This window comes from Sciurus carolinensis, chromosome 9 (assembly GCF_902686445.1).
Source record: "Sciurus carolinensis chromosome 9, mSciCar1.2, whole genome shotgun sequence".
In the NCBI taxonomy this organism is placed as follows: Eukaryota; Metazoa; Chordata; class Mammalia; order Rodentia; family Sciuridae; genus Sciurus; species Sciurus carolinensis.
Genome location: NC_062221.1, coordinates 4,862,024 through 4,881,383, shown reverse-complemented (window position 1 = coordinate 4,881,383; position 19,360 = coordinate 4,862,024). Strand labels below are relative to the sequence as shown.

Sequence of the window (19,360 nt, the reverse complement as noted above, 5' to 3'; positions counted from 1 at the left end):
GAGGCTGGATTTGAACTCACGATCTGCCTGCCTCGGCCTCCTGAGCAGCTGGGTATGGTGTTCCTTTTGATGACATCGTAATACCTTATCCTATGACTAAGTCATAGTTTATTTAATTGAGACTTATGGACGTCTAGACTCTTTACAGTTTCTGGTTAAACATCTATAGACAAGGTGGCAGTCAACAGCCATGTATCTGTTTGTCTATACTTTTCTCTATGTATGATTTCGCTTCGTTTTGTCAGTAGCTCTGCAGGATGAGTCCCCTGTTTTGTGTTTGCAAGGTCAAAATGCCTTTTGTTTTAGATTTAGGTACATGTTGCCAGATGGATTCACATAATGTCACCCAGCTCTGTTTTATTACGAGCGCCCCAACTTCACCCACAATGACTTTCTCCAAGTGGTGCTGGGCTCAGCCCAGGGCCTTGCACGCGCCAGCCAGGGCTCCACCTCTGAGCCTTATTCCAGCCAAACAGTGGCTTTTTTTTAACACTGAACTTTTTTTCATAGCAGACAAAGTATTATTTTTCTCTGATTCGTGTCTTTGGCCATAAGTGAAGCTCAGCGTTTTCTTCCTGTACTTTTCTTGGTCACTTGTATGGTTGGCTGCACGTCCTTTTGCCTGGGTTTGGGTCATTTTGTTCTTTTTCTTGTTGACTTGCAGGAACCCTTCACATCATGTATGTTAATCTTTCGTTAGGCAGTTTGCAAATACTCGTTGCTTGTCCGGAATTTTGTTTATGGACTGCTGAGCTGCTTTCCTGTCAACTCACCATCCTCTTCCACTAGCACCTCTGTCCTCGCCTGCATTAGAGGATAGTAGGAATCTTTGCTCTGGAAGGTTCTAGAACAGACTTGCTTGTGTGTGTACAAGTATGTACACAGTGTACACTCCAGTGGCTGAAACGTGTGTCCAGCGTCCCACTGGCCGGCTCTGTCTTGTGAGTCTCTCTCCTGGTGATCTGTGCCTGACCTCGTGAGCTTTTGAGGTGGCTGCCCACGTACCCCCCACCCCAAGTCTTTCCTGTCCCTCTCTGGACTCCTCCCTAACCTCCTCCTGTCCTCCCCTTCCCTTGCCCGTTCTCTCATCCTTCCATACTTTCCTTGAGAGACCCCCACCAATGACAGGGTGACCTTGTCAGGTTGACCAATGACAGGGTGACCTTGCCAGCCCTGCATGTCCTTGCTAGGTGCTCAGCCGTGTGGCTGGGGAAGCAGGTGGGTGGCCACATGCACGCGCATGCTTTGGTGTGTGTAATTACTTCTGAATCCAGAGACTCCAGAAATCTTGTGTGCTGGCCCTTCGTTTCCTCTGTGATTGGCTAAGTGCAGAGTTGGGCGCACATCTGCCTGATTACATATGCATGCTTTGCATGGAAGAAGTTTTCAGTGTTTTCTTCCTTTCTCCCATTTTTAGATTCTCTGCTGTTTTTTTAAAAATGACTGTAAGACCTGTGGTTACTGATTTGGGAACACAGCCCACTCAAAAGGCCACCCAGGCGGTGACGTGTACGCGGGTGTTCAGTGATGTTTAGGGTCCTGTGGTTTTTTTTAAAGGAAGCTCATGACACGAGGAGAAAGGTCTGGATGAGGACAAGTGGTCTCTGAGAGGCCGGCCTGGCGGGGGCACTTGGCTCCCTCCCGCAGAGCAGGCGAGGGTCTGTCTGAACATGAACACCTGACCCAGCAGCTGATGCCAGCAGCTGACTCCAGTCCACAGGTCTGGAAGGCCTCAGGCCTCAGCACAGCAGGCAGCCTCCGCCACCTTCAGCCTCCGCCTCCTTCAACCCCCAGGGGACATTGAACCCGGCGACAAACACAGGCCTGGATTGTTTTCTAGGGAAGATGTGACATCTTCCATTTTTTGGTGTTTGACCCTTGGGTGGAGAGTTTTAACGGCACACAGAATCAGGACATCTGTGCATGAAATTAGGTCAGTTTGCACAGAATCAGTGAAGCGTCCCTTTATCTTTTTGTCACTGTTTTTGGCAGAAAGGGATCAGCTCCACAAACCAGCAGTCCGTGAGGGGACTAAGGGCTGGAGTTACTAACTGGGAACCACCGGGGGTAGGTGAATTTGTGGGAGTACAGGATAAGCACCCCTTTTAGAATACAGCTCAGCACAGGGGGCAGCTGGAAAGATGCAGGGGCTTTAAGAAATGAGTCAGACGGTGGCGACCTCGGCCCGCGCTTGGTCTGTGGTTAGGATGGGCAGTGTGGCCCCCTCTGCGGCAGGTGCTACAGAGCTGTCTCGCTCTCCAGAGGGCTGCTCTGGGGTGTGGGTGAAGTCGGATGCAGGGTGGTTGGTCATCAGGGCTCACTTGAGCCAGCACCCTGCTCTGGACGGCGGCTCTGTGCAAGCCAGAGCAGACCTGCGGTGTGGCATGGAGCAGCCCCAGGAGACCGGAGAACGGGATGGTGATTATTCACGTGCCGGGGCCCACCTCTCCTAACCTTGCTGAAACTGGGGCTTCACAGCTTAGCAGTAACGGCAAGGACCGTGCTGATGTCCACATGTGCACCTGAGCTGTCGGCCCTGGCTTCCCTCATTCAAGTGGCCCCCATTAGTGCCCAGTGTGGGGCCTGGGGACCTGGGATTGGCTCTACTGGCCACAGGCTGACCAGGGAAGGCCAGCAGTGTTGGTGCCTACAGCTGTGGCTTCCAGATGTGCATGGGCACCAGATTGCCGGGGGGATGTCGTGAAGCGCGATTCTCAGGCGGTGGCGGTCTCTGGGGATGTCGCCTCGGAGTCTGTCTCAAACGGAGCCAGGATTGGGACCCTGCTGCTGCTTTGAGAGAAGCCGGGTTTGTGTGGGAGCCTCACTCAGCTGTCTCCTCAGGGCCGTGTGCACCAACAGCTGCAGCAGCTCATCCTGATCCAGCTGCCACTCAACGAGTAAGCTAGTTGCTGAAGTCAGCGTGCTGTAGGGCAGACGTTTTATTTTTGCTTTTTTAACAAGCTCATTGGAAATACTTCTATGGCTTTGATAGAACAATTCTTGTAGAACTAAGAGAAAATATTTTTACTGACCTTAAGGAAAGCTAAACTTGCTGATTGGCCTGAGTAAGTGGTCCCTTCCAGTGTCACCCAGGAAACAGCTGAGAACTTTGGGATAAGAGGTGGCTTTCCAGTTACTGGGGTATTACATGTGTAATACTTGATATTGCTTATTTAGTTTCAGGTTCTGTGTTTTTAAGTGTGGTGAACAGAGTTCCTATGATTCCCTTAAACCCATTGCAGTCGCCATCGACACATTCTGTTAAGAAAAAGAAGTGGCAGAGACCTGGCCACTGAAGGGTCCCTGCCACGCTCCTCGGAGGCCAGGCTCAAGGCCTGTCTCCTGTGGAGCCCCGTGCCCCTCCCCTTTAGTTCCTTTTTTTTGGTACTGGGTATTGAATTCAGGGACTCTTAGGAGCCGCATCCCTAGCACCTTTTTTTTTTTAAAATTAATTTTTATTTGTTCTAATTAGTTGTGCATGACAGTAGAATGCATTTATGCATTTTGATTAATCATACATAAATGGAGTGTAATCTCTCATTTTCTGATTGCACATGTTGCCGGATCACGTTGGTCATGCATGAGGTACTAATGTCTGTTTCACTCTACTGTCCTTCCTACCCATACCTCTTCCCCTCCCTTCACTCCCCTCTACCTAATATAAAGTAACTCTATTCTTCCCTAGTGCTCACTGCCCTATCATGAATTAGTATCTGCATATCAGAGAAAACATTCAGCCTTTGGTTTTGGGGATTTTACTTATTTCACTTAGCATGATATTCTCCAACTGCATCCATTTACCAGCAAATGCCAGGATTTCATTCTTCTTTAAAGCTGAGTAATATTCCACCATATAATATACCACATTTTCTTTATCCTTTCATCTGTTGAAGGGCACCTAAGTTGGTTCCATAGTTTAGTTATTGTGAGTTGAGCTGCTATTAACATTGATGTGGCTGTGTCACTGTAGGATGCTCATTTTAAGTCCTTTGGGTATTCCCATGTTTTGTAAGTTCCTAAAAGTTAGATCCGATATATTACATACTCCTAGTATTTGGTGGAAAGGCCTTTGGAACATGTAAACCTGATTTCTTATTTTTTGGAGATCAGAAAATTGGAGGTAAGACTGTTTTAAAGGCTCAGCAGTGATCAGCCAGTTAGTGGCCCATTCAGAACGTGGAGGGGGATGTCACACAGTGACATGGCAGGGAGGGAGCACTGCTCTGGGACCCAGGGACCTGGTTTCAAGCTGTGGCTCTGTGTTCCCTTGACTTTGTGACCTCAGACAAGTTTTTCACTTCCTTGAGTCTTGTTTTATTCACTCCTCACGGAGGGGCCATTAATTGTCTCCACTAACTTCACAGAGATTTTATGAGGAAGTATAAGATAATATACGTTGATGGTGTTAATTCTAGCAGCACAGCAGGACCCCTGCTCCTTAATCCAGCAAACAGCAGATTCTCAGACCCCCCATGCCAAGAAATTCCGATTTGATTGGCATGTGCTGGGCTTTGTGATCAACATCTTTAGGAAAGTCTCCAAGTGATCTTCATGGGCAGCCATGTTGAGAACCATCCAGAGCATTGCTAGATGCAGTCTTCTCTGTACCTAGAGGCCAGTATTTATTGTAGCTTGAGAATTTTGTTCCCAAATATCCAGTAAAATTACAAATCTTATTATAGATTGGCAGTGACCTTGTTACTTCTGATCTGGTGTTGAAGTAGAACACTATATATTAGATGGAACTAAATTTAGTATTTTAAAATTAGTTTATATCCATTGTCCTCATGACAAAACATTAAATAAATCCAAGAAAATTATATTGTTATGAATTCTTCTTAGTATTTCACTTGTTTCACAGGGCTAACGATTATGGAACAGAATCAATTGTTACATATGAAATTGATCTCATTTAAAAGGAAAATGTTACATGGAAGTCTTCAAAAAATAAAAAAAAGGTTGTGACATTTTAGAAATTATTTATTCTTTTTACCCTTTCTTTGACCTAAATTTCCTCGTGTGTGTTCATCAACTTTGCAAACATACCAATTGCGTGCATATAAATAAGTTTCACAGACAAATTCCAAAATGCTACTGCTAACTAGTTAGTTTCCTTTTCTTTTGGGTATGCGGGATTGAACTCAGGGGCCACATTCCCAACTCTTTTATATTTTATTTAGAGACAGGGTTTCAGTAAGTTGCTTAGGGCCTCACTAAGTTGCTGAGGCTGACTTTGAACCTGTGATCCTCCTGCCTCAGCCTCCCGAGCTTCTGGGATTACGGGCGTGGTCCACTGTGCCTGTTTACTACTTGGTTTCTAAACGTTTTTACAACACTTTTACCTTCTCTATGAGAGAAACGGAGGTGATAAAGGAAAGGAAAACCAGGGAGCTGTATAGCGTTTCTTCTTAACGGCTCCTGGTTGTCAGTGGGCATTGTTTGCAAGGTGACGATCGACTTTCAGGCTGCTAGCCAGGACAGGCCTCTGGTGAACTGTAAGGAGCAGTTATACTTTGTATGGAGATCTTCTAGAACATTCATGTGGGTCGTAGGACACTCAGATATCCTTCAGCTTTAAAAGTTGCCTTCCAGAAGGCCGGGAACTTGGTGTTTGAGATGATCTCGTGAAAGCTGGACCAGCCATTTCCTAAGTGAACGGAACTCGGAGGAAGACACCTTGAGGCTGCAGGACAGGGTGTTGCTGGCCTTCCCACGTCACAGCCAGTGTGACCGCTGGACCAGATCTCTCTTGCCCTCCCCGTTTGCAGCCACAGTGCCTGTGTTAGTCAGCTTTTTAGCCAGTGTGATGGAAAGACCTGAGAACTATTTCAGAGGAGGGAAAGTTTACTTTGGATCACGGTTTCAGAGGTCTCAGTCCACAGACGGCCACCTCTGCGGCTCTGGGCCTGAGGTGAGGTAGAGCATCATGGGAGAAGGTCATGGAGGAGGAGAAAGCTCAGGGTGGCCCTGAGAAGCAGAGAGAGGGCTCCACTCTGCAGGGGCAAATACAAACCCCAGATGCGTGGCCCTTGTGACCCACCTCCTCAGCCACCCCTGCCTACCGCCACCACCCACTCGGTCCATTCAGGGGGATTAAAGTGCCGATTAGGCTGAGGCTCCCGTAACCCAGTCATTGCATCTCTGAACTTCCTTGTGTTTTCTCACACGTGACCTCGTATCTAGGACACAACAGCCTGTAAGCCAGGCCTCAGCCCCACCGGGTGCCGAGGCAGGTTTTGGTGTGTGCTGAGCATTAAACACACCCTTGCTGCTTATCTGTTGGTTTGGGAAAGTTCCCTTTCCTTTCAAGACACATCTGGAAGTTTTTCCACATGGAAATGGAATTGTTCACAGAAGCTGATCCCTTTAAGTCACTCAGATTCACTCTATGCGGTGGAGGCTGGCAGGAAATCAATTCATATTTTTTTCTGTACCTTTTTTGCTGAAAAGATTCTCTTGCAAAGGAGTATTTGCTTGCTAATGCCCAGTTTGGATCAATGTCCCAGAACAGATATGGGACATGGCCATGACCCTGTGTGTGAAGATCTGTCTCAGGGTGAACTTTGCAGCAGAGGTGACTTTGCTTCGTGTTCCTTTCAGAGGCTGGAATAGGAAATAGATGAGGTACATAAACACATATGCACAAACGTAAACACGCCTACACATGTGTGTGTAGGTTGCTTTCTGTGTTTGTGTGTATATGTCTTTTACTTGCTGTTTTCATCCCCTTCCTGATAGTGTTGATTTAATTTTAAGTATGCAGGATACTAAGAGGGTCTTCCTCCTCCTGTTACCTTTCTTGTAGGCTCTCTCCCTTCTTTATGGGCAATCAGAGTCATTGCCTTCTGGTTTATCTTGCTCATGTTTATTTTTGTTATGATAAATAGATGTTTGCACATCTTAAAAATTTCCTGGACCAGGTGTGGTAGTGCACACCTGTAACCCCAGCGACTGGGGAGACTGAGGCAGGAGGATAGCAAGTTCACGGTCAGCCTCAGTGACATAGCAAGGCCCTGTTTGAGAATAATGAATGGAAAGGACCAGGGATGTCGCTCTGGTGGAGCACTTGTCTAGCATGTGTGAGGCCCGGGTTCAATCCCAGCTTTTCCTCACCCCAAAGGTCACACACTTTCTGATCTGCTCCTTCACGTGTTGCCCTACTGGTGTCTCCTGGAGACTCTCCACGCCCCTTCTCGGAGGCTCCCTTGTCACCTGGCTGCGCAGCACCGTGGCGTGCTTGCGTTCACGTCATTTTATCCCACAGTCTCCTGCTCAGGACCATTTTTAAGTGCCAGTGAAAGCGTTTAGCAGGATGTGGGGGAGGAGGAGGAGGAGGAAGGAAAAGGAGGCAACGCTGCCACTATATGAACCTCAGAATGTTGTGCTAAGCCTAGGAAGCCTGCCCGAGAGATGGCGCGACCTCACGTCCATGAAATGCCCAGGAGGGCGTCTGCGGAGACAGAGGTCAGTGTCGTCCAGGACTGTGGGTGTCAGGGGGGTGCCTGCCAGAGGTACCTGGGTCCTCCGTGGGGTGATGGAGATGTTCTCAAACTGGACTGTCACGCCCTCTGTATATGCCGAAGTCACTGAATTGTAGCTGAAAACAGTTGACTTATCACGTGTAAATCACACCTCAGTAAATCTCTGCGCGTGCGTGTGTGTGTGCGCGTGTGTGATCTTCTGCCTGGGATTTAATGAACTGACGGCCCTTAAGGAAATCTTACTTATTTGGAATCGACTGTGCCGAGCGGCTTGATTTAATCCTCTGAAAGAGCTGAACTCGGAGGCCTTGCAGACCATGTTGCTGTGCCTTTCATCTTACAGCTGAGACTCTGGTAAGAGTTGTAAAACTCTCATTATGTAATAAAGTTAGGAGCTAGTCCTTGGCTCATCTGCTCTGCTCTTTAAATATTTACACAGCTCCATAGGCAGCCATTAAGATAATTATTAGGACTGTGTAAAAACATGGAAAGCTGTTTATAATACTGGTGAGAAAGGCAGAGTGCCAAGTGGCTTACATATCACGATGTCAAGGTCAGCCAGGGCGGCGGATCAGCAGGCCTGTGGGGGTCTGGTGCCCACGGGTGGAAACCGTGGCTCTGCGCTGGGCCGGCGGCTGTCCTGTCCCTGATATTCCTGGACGCGCTCCACGGTAGCCCCACAAGCTTGTTTTCTCAGAATACTAAAGCCACTGCGCGGGAGGACGGGGATCACACACTGTGCACGTCTCAGCACCTGCTGGCCGTGGCCTGCGTCTTGCAGAGAACCTCCCACACCTGAGGCGGTGGGATGAGGCTGGGCCATGAGGCTGGACCCCACCCTGTCCCTGCAGCGAGGCCTCCTTGTCCTTCCTGATGCAACCTGCCGTCTAGCTGGAGGACTGTCATAGAGGGTGGTCATTGCTGGTACCCTGGAGGCGGGATGTGAGGAGAGGGGCTTAGGCTGACCTAAGCGATCCAGATGAGACTGGAAGAGTATTTTGTTTCTGTCATGGCTGATTTTTACCCACTAGAACAAGTTTCAAAGAATGGTTGAGAGCGCACCCTCTTTGGCTAGCTTTGCACTTGCAAGGGATTTCGTACAAGGTTTGGGGAAGAGAGAAATGGATGAGATGGTTCTCAAGAGGTCTTGGACTCAGTTTTTCAGTTGGACTCTAACCAAAAGACTTTTCTTTATCTGTGATAGGGAGCAAGGAGGGAGACAGCATAAAGCAGTCACAGAGGCGATCTAAGTGGCACATGGCTGTAGACCCTGCCTGCTGCCTGCTCCGCAGTCCCACACGCCACTCTCAGCAACCGGTGACGCTGGCGTCTTTGCCACTGGGTATTCAAGGTGGAATAGTGGGCTGAAGATGAAGCTAAGGTGTATTCAATATGAAACACTGTCCTTCCTGAGGGTGGAACTCCACTCGAAGACGCTGGCTTTGTCCGGATGGTGCTTGCCCATGGAAGAGCATGCATCAGCTCAAGGAGCTACTTCTCCCTCGTATGCCTGGCTTCCCTGTTGAGATGCTGAGGCGCTGTGGCCATGGAGTTCTCTTTCAGGGAAAGCAAAGGAGCCAGTAAAGGGAGAAGGAAACAAGGGGCAGTGTGTTAGCCAGCTTTCTCTTGCCGTAACACATACCTGATATAAGTCAATTTAAAGAAAGGAAAGGTTTTATTTGGTTCCCACTTTTGGAGGTTTCAGCCCATGGTCAGTAACCCATTGCTTTTGGACCTGTGCTGAGCCAGCACATCATGGTGTGAGCAAAACTGCCTGCATGACAAGCTAGGGACTTAAGACTTAATAGGAAGATCCTGGGGTCTCACATTCCCTCCCAGTGCATGCCTGCAGTGAGCTAACTTCCTCCCACCAGGCCCCTCCTCTAAAGGGCTCATCGCCTCCCAATAATTGTGTCATAGCCAGGAAACCAAGCTTTAACCAGGTTTGGGGGAACATTTATTCAAATGGTAGGAAAGTGCGAACTAAGTAGAGGACCCTGTGCTGGATCTGTGATGGTGGAGTAATTCACTTTTCCATGCTGGTTTAAGCAATTTATTTTCCTTCCCAAAGAGACACATTCCTGCATGATGTCTCGATTAGGCCAATGCTTTTCTCAGAAGTGTCTTGTGACTGTCTCATTGCCAGTGGATCAAGTCTCATTGTAACAGTGTCCCCAGCTCCACAGCCGCGCGAGGCTCAGCACCTGGGGCCATGCATCCTGTCAGTCACCTGAGTTCCAGTGCCTCATTATTCCTCTAGAAGGAAAATTCTTAGCCATTCAGATGCACCAACAAATGTTTACATTCCATCTGAAAACTTGATGCTTCCTGATTACATTGAAAAACTTATTTAGCTGTTTTCAAATAGGCACAAAAACAACATGAATTCCATGTAACCACTTTCCAATTATAACAATGTCAGCATGTAGTGAGCCTTGTTTCTGTTGACCGCATTTTAAAGCATTATTATAAGGTGGTTTTACAACTGGGTATATAAAAATCATAGATTTAACCTGTCAGCAAAACAGCTTTAGAAACCTGGGTATCTAAGTGATCATCAGTCTTATACCAAAAAAAAGAAGACTATGGTAGTAATACCTTACTTACCTGGAAATAGACTTTTATTTTTGTCAGCAGACTTGTTGGTGGCTTTAAGTTTGATGAGCCAGTTCCTTAGCAATTCTCTTTTCAGATCACCTCTGCCCAATCTGTCTCCTGGGCCTCGAAGCCTTTGGGGGTGAAGCACAGGTTCCTCTGACTCTAGGGTCTGGACACCCGGTGCTGGGCACTGTGTGAGGGCTCAACCTGCTCTGATCTCTTTTGCAGTTGAAAGATGCATGAGTGTCATGCAGTCCGGGACGCAGATGATCAAACTGAAGCGAGGGACCAAAGGGCTCGTGCGGCTCTTTTACCTGGATGAGCACCGGACCCGCCTCCGGTGGCGACCCTCTAGGAAGAGTGAGAAGGCAAAAAGTAAAGCCAACCTTTGAATTCTTTGCTTGGATTGACACGGTAACATCTGGGTAACACAGGGTGGGCTCTGCGGAAGCTTTGGATCTGTGAAACTTTCAAATTTTTGCAAGTTTTTGGGTCCCTTGGTATTGGATATCAAGGCAATAAAGGATGACCATCTTTGGGGAATTTGAATCCATAAAACCATGGATATTGTAAATGTTCGTATTTCCCCTATGTTGAGGTATGGTGTGTGTGTGTGTGTGTGTGTGTGCATATGTGTGTGCGTATGCATGTTTTTAGTACACTGCAAGATTTTGATAGCTGCAAACCTTTTATTTTCTGATAAAAGGTAAGGGATGTCATAAATCCAATGAACTTTAAAGTGTATTACTCTATTCTGGCACAGTAAACTGATTAATGAATTAACAGCACTGTTTTAATGGTATCAAGTAAAATTGTTTTGATCTGACTCAAAGCTTCTCTCTCTCTTCCACACTGTGTGAGTCAGTGTTTCTCCAGAGAAACAGAACCAACAGGGTGGGTGGATAGATGGATGGAAGGGTAGGTGGGTGGATGGATGAGTGGGTGAATGGATGATGAATGGAAGGAAGGAAGGAAGGGCGGGTGAGTGGATGGATGGAAGGGTGGGTGGATAGATGGATTGATGGGTGGGTGGATGGATGGATGGATGGATGGATGGAAGGAAGGGTGGGTGAGTGTATGGATGGAAGGGTGGGTGGATGGATGGATGGATGAATGGACAGGTAGATGAATGGATAGATAGGAGATTTATTAGGGGATTTGGCTCACCTTCTTATGGAAGGTGACACAATATGCTATCCGCAGGCTAGAGAACCAGAGAAACCTGTGGTACGGCTCAGTCTATCTGATGCCTTGTTCTCTAGCAGAGCTGGAGCCTGAGATCCTGGGGCTGCCGATGCAAGACCCAGGGTCTGAAGGCCTGAGGCCCTGAAGCTCTGATGTCTGACCAGGAGGAAATGGGTGTCCCAGCTCCAGAAGAGAGAGAAAATGTGCACTGCCTGAGCCTTTCTGTTCCATCTGGGCCTTCGGTGGTTGGGTGGTGCCCCCTCATGTTGGGAGAGGCCTACTCTTCCTTTTTCAGTCCATTGATGCAAATACCACTTCCTTCCATAAAACCTCTTACAAACATACCCAGAAACAGTGCTCTACCAGTTTCCTGGGTACCCTACACCAGGCAGATTGGCATCTAAGTGGAGTACTGTACTCGCCCCTGTACTCAGCAACAAGTCCTCGTCGAGTCCCTGTGACACCTCTCTCTTCGGCCCCCCTTTCTGTTTCCATGGCAACTCCTTGGTCCTGAGTCTGTTTGCCTGTGTGATGCCTATTGCCAGGTCTCCTGACCAGGCTGCATTTTGCTAGTTTGCTCTGTGTTTATCAGTAACAGAAGATCTCATCTAAATTAAACTCACACGATAAACAGATTTATCCCCTCGCCTAACGTGAAGCCCAGAGACGCAGGACCCTGGTGTGGGGCATTTAGATGCTCATTCTCTCTGCAGTGCCCTTGGCTCTGACCGCCTGTGTGGCACTGCCCTCAAGGCAGCAGCTGTGCTGGGCCTTACAATTGACCTGACGGTGAAGAGGCAGAAGGGACCTTCTCTTTTGGGGCCTCTCTCAGGGGAAAACCCCTTTCCAGATCCTTCCCTCAAAGCAGACTGCCCACGTCTGCTCAGGAAGAACTGACTGGCATGCCCACACCTAACTCCACCCCAGGAAGTGGGAATGGGTCCCCAGTGGCTTCGACCTGCCAGGACTTTCCCTGGGACTGAGCCTCTGCTCATTTCCCTGTGAGTCACTTGGGGGTCGAGTGGATTCCAGAATAAAATGGGATCCTGGGGTTCATGCAGAGTGAGGGGCCCAGGGTGCACAGGGGCAGGCTGTAGGATGTGCACCGCTTCCAGTTTCTGCTTAAAAATAAAGAAGCAAGCAACAAAACAAAACGGAACAAACAGTAACAACACAGAATTTTAGTCTGAAGTTATCCCGGCCAGTGCTTCTCTGATCCAGCATTTCCGCCTTACTCCACTTCCTCAGTAATGCGGATCCCCAAGACCTAGCCTTTGACTGCTTTCCAGCTTTGTCTCCACTTATTCTCCCTCCCGAGCTCCCCAGTTTAGCATGAACGACCTGTCCAGCGCCCCTGGGGTGGGACGCATGCCCCGTATTTTCCTGCCCTTCCTCTGGGATGCGCTTTTCCACGCCCTGCTGTACCCCACCCCCTGACATTCTCTCTAGGAATGCCAACACACTGAGCTGTGCAACTTAGTTGCCAGTAAGTTTCTTTCCTTTCAGTGTTTTATCTTATGCATTTTGCAAAACCCCAGTCAGTTCTGGGTCTCCCTATGCTTTCTGTCCGTGAGGTGACTGTAGACGTTTTTATCAGCCTCCCTTCCACCAGCATGTCTACCGTAAGCTTCCACACATCCCGAGTCACTGCCTAGGGAGGACAGTGTCAGAATACTCAGAAGCCGGGCCTGTGAGTGCACCCCTGGAATCCCGCAGCTCGGGAGGCTGAGGCAGGAGGTTTTTGAGTTCAAAGCCAACCTCAGCAACTTAATGAGGCTCTAAGCAACTCAGCAAGACCCTGTCCCTGAATAAAATACAAAAAAGGGCTGGTGGTTCAGTGGGTAAGCTCCCCTAGGTTCAACCTCTGGTACTTAAAAAAAAAAAAAAAGGCTCAGAAAAGCCAAGTGTTACCTGAAGAAGTTATTTGCAGGAAACAGCAGGGTTGGTGTTCAGCACTGAACTGACAGCCACAACTTGCAGGCAGTGAAATTTTTTGTGCTTATTTTTTTATCTTTAAAACGATTCTGCTGTTCTTATTTCCCAACCGTTTGTGTACATGCCTTCACCTGCCGGGTACCGGGTGTGTCTTGTTTCCCTCCAGTACTTATCGATTCCATTTACAAAGTCACCGAGGGCCGCCAGTCTGAGATATTCCACAGGCAGGCAGAGGGGAGCTTCGATCCCAGCTGCTGCTTCACCATCTACCATGGCAACCACATGGAGTCACTGGACCTGGTCACCTCCAACCCCGAGGAGGCCCGCACCTGGATCACGGGCCTCAAGTATCTGATGGCCGGCATCAGCGACGAGGATTCCCTGGCCAAGAGGCAGAGGACCCACGACCAATATCCTCCCAGCACTGCGTCTGTCCTTGTGGTCATGAGCGCCTGTTGGTTGGGTGACGAGGGGTTTCGTGGTGACGTCTCCCTGGTGCATATCCCTGCTTCAAGCTGATCCACCTCCCTCCCCCTCCTGCCCTCCCAGGGCCTCATTCTGAGTTACGGGCTTGCAGTCTGGGCCGAGGGCTGACTCCGCTGTGTTCTTCCTGGGTCTTGAGCTTGAAGCCCCTCTGCTGTCTTTCCCCCTGCGCCCTTCCCTCCCCTCCTCACACCTGCCCCCGGAAAAACACACACATAAACCACAGACTCAGCTACGTGAACTTCAGGAGAGACTGAATCTGACTTCTCAGTCTGAGAGACCTCTAATGAGATATCATGACCTTTTTTTCTTTTTTTATTTTGGGAGTACTGGTTACATGGTTAGTTTGACCAACACTTTTGAGTTCCGGTATATAGCAGGCAGTAAGCTCCTTTTTTATTTTTCTCTCTCTTTCTAACTTACGGTTTGGAGGCTGAACTGATCGATTCTCAGGAGGAAGTTATTTCTCCTCCCTCCCTCCCTCCCCTCCTCAGGGCTGGGGATGGAGTCCAGGCCTGGCACAAGCAGGCAGTGCTCTGTCACTGAGCCCCAGCCCCAGCCTGGAAATTCCTTTCTACTCTCCAACATTTACCCTCCCTGCATTGCTTGAGAAACGAGAACCTGTCTAATTCTCCATGAACCGGGCCTTCCCAAGGCACCCCTCCTGGTCGGGGGCTGCACGTGTGGCACGACCTCGCTGACCTCACGCTCCTGTCTGTAAAGGGAGGGTGTTGGGCCCGTCCACCTCTTTGGCTCCCTTTGCTGCCATTTGACCTTAGAAGACGGGAGCCCATCCCCCTGGGTTGGGGCCACCTCTGTGTCACCGGCGTCTGGCTTCATTTTCCCCAGGCGTGGTGAAGCTTCATGCTGCTCAGGCTGCTGGCCCTTGCCTAGGGGGTCGCTGAGCAGACCCCCTGAGGGACCTGGGCGTGAAGGCCTGAGCTGTGAGCCTTGATGTCACCAGTGTCCACGGCGTGCGGAGATGCAGGGGGATTCACGAAGCGTGAAGTTGGACTCACTTTCTGAGCTTCATTCTGGCAGTTGTATCCTGCACCCTTCAACATTTGGTAAAAGTGGGCAGAGACACGGGGTCAGCAGAGCTGCTGCCCGGCGCAGGCAGCACAGGCTTCACGGCCGGGGCTGGACGCGACCAAGAGCGTGTGTTTTCTCTCTAATGAGGGATCTGCGGCGGGGCTGTCCTGAGGACAGGGAGATGGACTTGGGCCTGCTGCTGGCCAGCATCTGGTCAAAGGAGCTGCGGCCGCTCCAGCAGCAAGCACAGCCTGCCCGCGCGTGGCAAAGGCGCTTCTCGCACGTCTTATGTAAGAGCAAAGGAAAGGTTCACAGAAGTGCCCCAAAGATGACCTCGCTCCACCAGCCAGGACCCTACACAGGCCCCTCCCCGAACCCGCCTGTGGCACCAGAATCAGCCCGATCAGCCTCAGATCTCAGGGGCCCTCTTGATACTCTTAAACTTTGAAGACTCCAAGGACACTTGGTTGACTTGGGTTTCTGTCTGTCAATATTGGCCGTGGGACATCAAATCTGAGAATTTAAAAACTCAAACCGTTTAAAACCATGATAAACTCTACCACATGTTGGCCTGTTTCCATGAAATATAACTATTTTTCAAAGGCAAACAAATTAACAGTTGTTGCTTCGCCGTCTGAGGCCCTGTTGGACTTCCTGGAACGCACAGGTTCTCTGCTGCTGCGTTGGGTCTGCTGTGCCCGTCCTGCAGGTTGAAACGTGAAGGAAATCCGGCCGCGACAGATGCGACCTTGCTGAGCCTCGGGCCTGAGGACAGCTGAGTTAGGGCAGGATCCACCTCCCCCTCGACTCCCAACCACGGAAACCACAGGGCTCCGGGACGCCTGAGCACAGCCGAGGTTCTTCTGCAGGGAAAGGGAAGCCACCGTCCCCAGGCCACCACGGACACATTGGCAGAGCCTTTGGTCACTCAGAAGTCGGGTCCTGACCCTTGCGATGGCTGTGTGGGTCGGCCGCATCATGGAGGCCTCTTCTTACTGCGTGGTCGGTGTTCTTAGCCTCATGCTTTGGTCCACGTGTCCTGGCTCTGCGACGTACTCGGCAGCCAGGTGATGTCACAGTCAGAGAACGCCAGACAGCAAGCATGGCCCGAGCGGCGCCTGGGAGCAGTGTCACAAGACACTCGGGGGCGGTGGGTGTGGGGCGAAGCAGGAGGAGGAAAGAAGGAGTTATCGGCGAGCACCTGTGGTCCATTGGCAGAGCAGGGAGGGTGGAGTTGAGACGGGAACTGCTCAGGTCTGTCCCAGTTTGGAAAGATCTCAGGTAGCATCTTCATAACAGAATGACATCCTCCATTAGACCTGCATCTGATTACACCAGTTGAGAAGGGATTCGGGATGCGCATGATCAGACTTACCGCACAACTGGAACGTTCACCCGTGAATTAATAAGGAGAGTAACAGGCTCGGATGGCTGAAGGAGACCCCGTGCCGTCTGAGGTGGAAACGCATGGCGTCTGCAGCGTGGCCACGCTGTGTGAGCTGGACATGTGCTCAGACCTGTCAGAAGCCACGCAGCCTCGTCCTTGGGCGCTCAGCCCCAGCCCTGCTCCGCCTGACCTGTGGGGTCTGGTGAACTGCCCGGTGCCTCAGTCCAGCTGCAGCGAGCAGGGGCCGTAATCCTGGAGCTGACCCTGTGCAGGTGTGTGCGATGGAAGGCACCGGTGTACGTCCAGTCCTCAGAACACTGACCGGCACACAGTAGGCACTTCTCAGATGAAGTCGTTACTGCTGGAGGGTTAGGAGCGGCGGTTTTTTGCTTTCCTATTCAGATAGAAAGTCCTAACTGTCAGCCTCCCCACTGACGAGGGGACTGGGGTGGTGCCTCGCCTCGCCTTCCTGCAGGAGGCCGTTCTCCATGTGTCCCCACCTCATCCCTCGGCAGCTGGGGGAAGCCCACACCTGGAAGGCTTCAGGTGGTCCTGAAGACCCACACAGCCTTATCCCTTTCCCTCAAACTGCAGGGCAGGTTTGGCTCATTGCCTTTGTGTGGGGTGGAGGTGGAGGGGTACGGGGTGGAACCCAGGGCCTCACACAGCCAGGCGTGTGCTCTGCCACGGTCACATCCTCAGCACTTTTAATTTTTTTTTTTTTTTTTTAATTTCAAGATAGTCTACTGTATTGCTGAGGCCGACCTTGAACCTGTGAACCTCCTGCCTCCACCTCCTGAGTAGCAGGATTGCAGGTGTGCGCCCCTGCGCCTGGTCCATTACCTATTTTGGGGAACTTCTAAGCTAAGAATGGGTCTTCAATGGTTGAACAGTAGCAAAAGGAGAAGAGCATTTTGTGAAATATAAAAATTATTTAAAATTCATACTTCAGTGTCCATAAATAGTTTTCTTAGAACCCAGCCATGCACATTCCTGTATGAATTGTTTATAGGGCTGTTTTTATGTGACAGTGGCTGAGCAGAGCCTTTGAAACCAGGATCAAATGGTCTGCAAAGGCTGACTGACGGGCCCCTGAGAGGAGCATCTTGCACTAACGGGACCCTTGGTCCCTCATGGTCTCCCGCGGCTTCTTCGTGGAGACAGTCCAAGTTTCCATCCAGCTCAGCCCCGCTTTTCTTTGCAGACGGACGTTTCTCTTCTTGCAGTGGCTGAGGGCTTGGCTAGGAAGCATCGATCCAGGGTTTTCTGGGTGCTCGGGTTTTACTTGTGAAGAGCAACTGGGAGGTAGACAACACCCCACCTGCAGTCGGGCCTGGCGTGATGTAGCTGAGAGTCAAAGCGCTCTCGAGGTCACCTCGTGTGCTCCTGACACTGCAGAAGAGGGGAGAGGCCCCAGGGTGGCTCGAGGTCACCTCGTGTGCTCCTGACACTGCAGAAGAGGGGAGAGGCCCCAGGGCGGGCTCGAGGTCACCTCGTGTGCTCCTGACACTGCAGAAGAGGGGAGAGGCCCCAGGGTGGCTCGAGGTCACCTCGTGTGCTCCTGACACTGCAGAAGAGGGGAGAGGCCCCAGGGTGGCTCGAGGTCACCTCGTGTGCTCCTGACACTGCAGAAGAGGGGAGAGGCCCCAGGGTGGCTCGAGGTTACCTCGTGTGCTCCTGACACTGCAGAAGAGGGGAGAGGCCCCAGGGCGGGCTCGAGGTCACCTCGTGTGCTCCTGACACTGCAGAAGAGGGGAGAGGCCCCAGGGTGGCTCGAGGTCACCTCGTGTGCTCCTGACACTGCAGAAGAGGGGAGAGGCCCCAGGGTGGCTCGAGGTTACCTCGTGTGCTCCTGACACTGCAGAAGAGGGGAGAGGCCCCAGGGCGGGCTCAAGGTCACCTCGTGTGCTCCTGACACTGCAGAAGAGGGGAGAGGCCCCAGGGTGGCTCGAGGTCACCTCGTGTGCTCCTGACACTGCAGAAGAGGGGAGAGGCCCCAGGGTGGCTCGAGGTCACCTCGTGTGCTCCTGACACTGCAGAAGAGGGGAGAGGCCCCAGGGTGGCTCGAGGTTACCTCGTGTGCTCCTGACACTGCAGAAGAGGGGAGAGGCCCCAGGGCGGGCTCGAGGTCACCTCGTGTGCTCCTGACACTGCAGAAGAGGGGAGAGGCCCCAGGGTGGCTCGAGGTTACCTCGTGTGCTCCTGACACTGCAGAAGAGGGGAGAGGCCCCAGAGCGGTCTCAAGGTCACCTCGTGTGCTCCTGACACTGCAGAAGAGGGGAGAGGCCCCAGGGTGGCTCGAGGTCACCTCGTGTGCTCCTGACACGGCAGAAGAGGGGAGAGGCCCAGGGCGGGCTCAAGGTCACCTCGTGTGCTCCTGACACTGCAGAAGAGGGGAGAGGCCCCAGGGTGGCTCGAGGTCACCTCGTGTGCTCCTGACACTGCAGAAGAGGGGAGAGGCCCCAGGGCGGGCTCGAGGTCACCTCGTGTGCTCCTGACACTGCAGAAGAGGGGAGAGGCCCCAGGGTGGCTCGAGGTCACCTCGTGTGCTCCTGACACTGCAGAAGAGGGGAGAGGCCCCAGGGTGGCTCGAGGGCACCTCGTGTGCTCCTGACACTGCAGAAGAGGGGAGAGGCCCCAGGGTGGCTCGAGGTTACCTCGTGTGCTCCTGACACTGCAGAAGAGGGGAGAGGCCCCAGGGCGGGCTCGAGGTCACCTCGTGTGCTCCTGACACTGCAGAAGAGGGGAGAGGCCCCAGGGTGGCTCGAGGTTACCTCGTGTGCTCCTGACACTGCAGAAGAGGGGAGAGGCCCCAGGGTGGCTCGAGGTCACCTCGTGTGCTCCTGACACTGCAGAAGAGGGGAGAGGCCCCAGGGCGGGCTCAAGGTCACCTCGTGTGCTCCTGACACTGCAGAAGAGGGGAGAGGCCCCAGGGTGGCTCGAGGTCACCTCGTGTGCTCCTGACACTGCAGAAGAGGGGAGAGGCCCCAGGGCGGGCTCGAGGTCACCTCGTGTGCTCCTGACACTGCAGAAGAGGGGAGAGGCCCCAGGGTGGCTCGAGGTCACCTCGTGTGCTCCTGACACTGCAGAAGAGGGGAGAGGCCCCAGGGTGGCTCGAGGTCACCTCGTGTGCTCCTGACACTGCAGAAGAGGGGAGAGGCCCCAGGGTGGCTCGAGGTTACCTCGTGTGCTCCTGACACTGCAGAAGAGGGGAGAGGCCCCAGGGCGGGCTCGAGGTCACCTCGTGTGCTCCTGACAC

At 51.6% G+C, this 19,360-nt stretch overlaps 1 protein-coding gene across 8 annotated transcripts in view; it reads left to right on the top strand.

Annotated features, from left to right (window-relative positions):
- The window catches only part of Plch1 (phospholipase C eta 1), a 187,356-nt gene that overhangs the window by 96,132 nt on the left and 71,864 nt on the right, over nt 1-19,360 (top strand). For all 8 annotated transcript variants that reach the window (XM_047564925.1, XM_047564930.1, XM_047564929.1 and 5 more), the window contains 2 exons: nt 10,308-10,454; nt 13,366-13,609. In XM_047564925.1, coding sequence (XP_047420881.1) covers nt 10,308-10,454; nt 13,366-13,609 — 391 coding nt within the window. The remainder of the gene's footprint in view (nt 1-10,307; nt 10,455-13,365; nt 13,610-19,360) is intronic.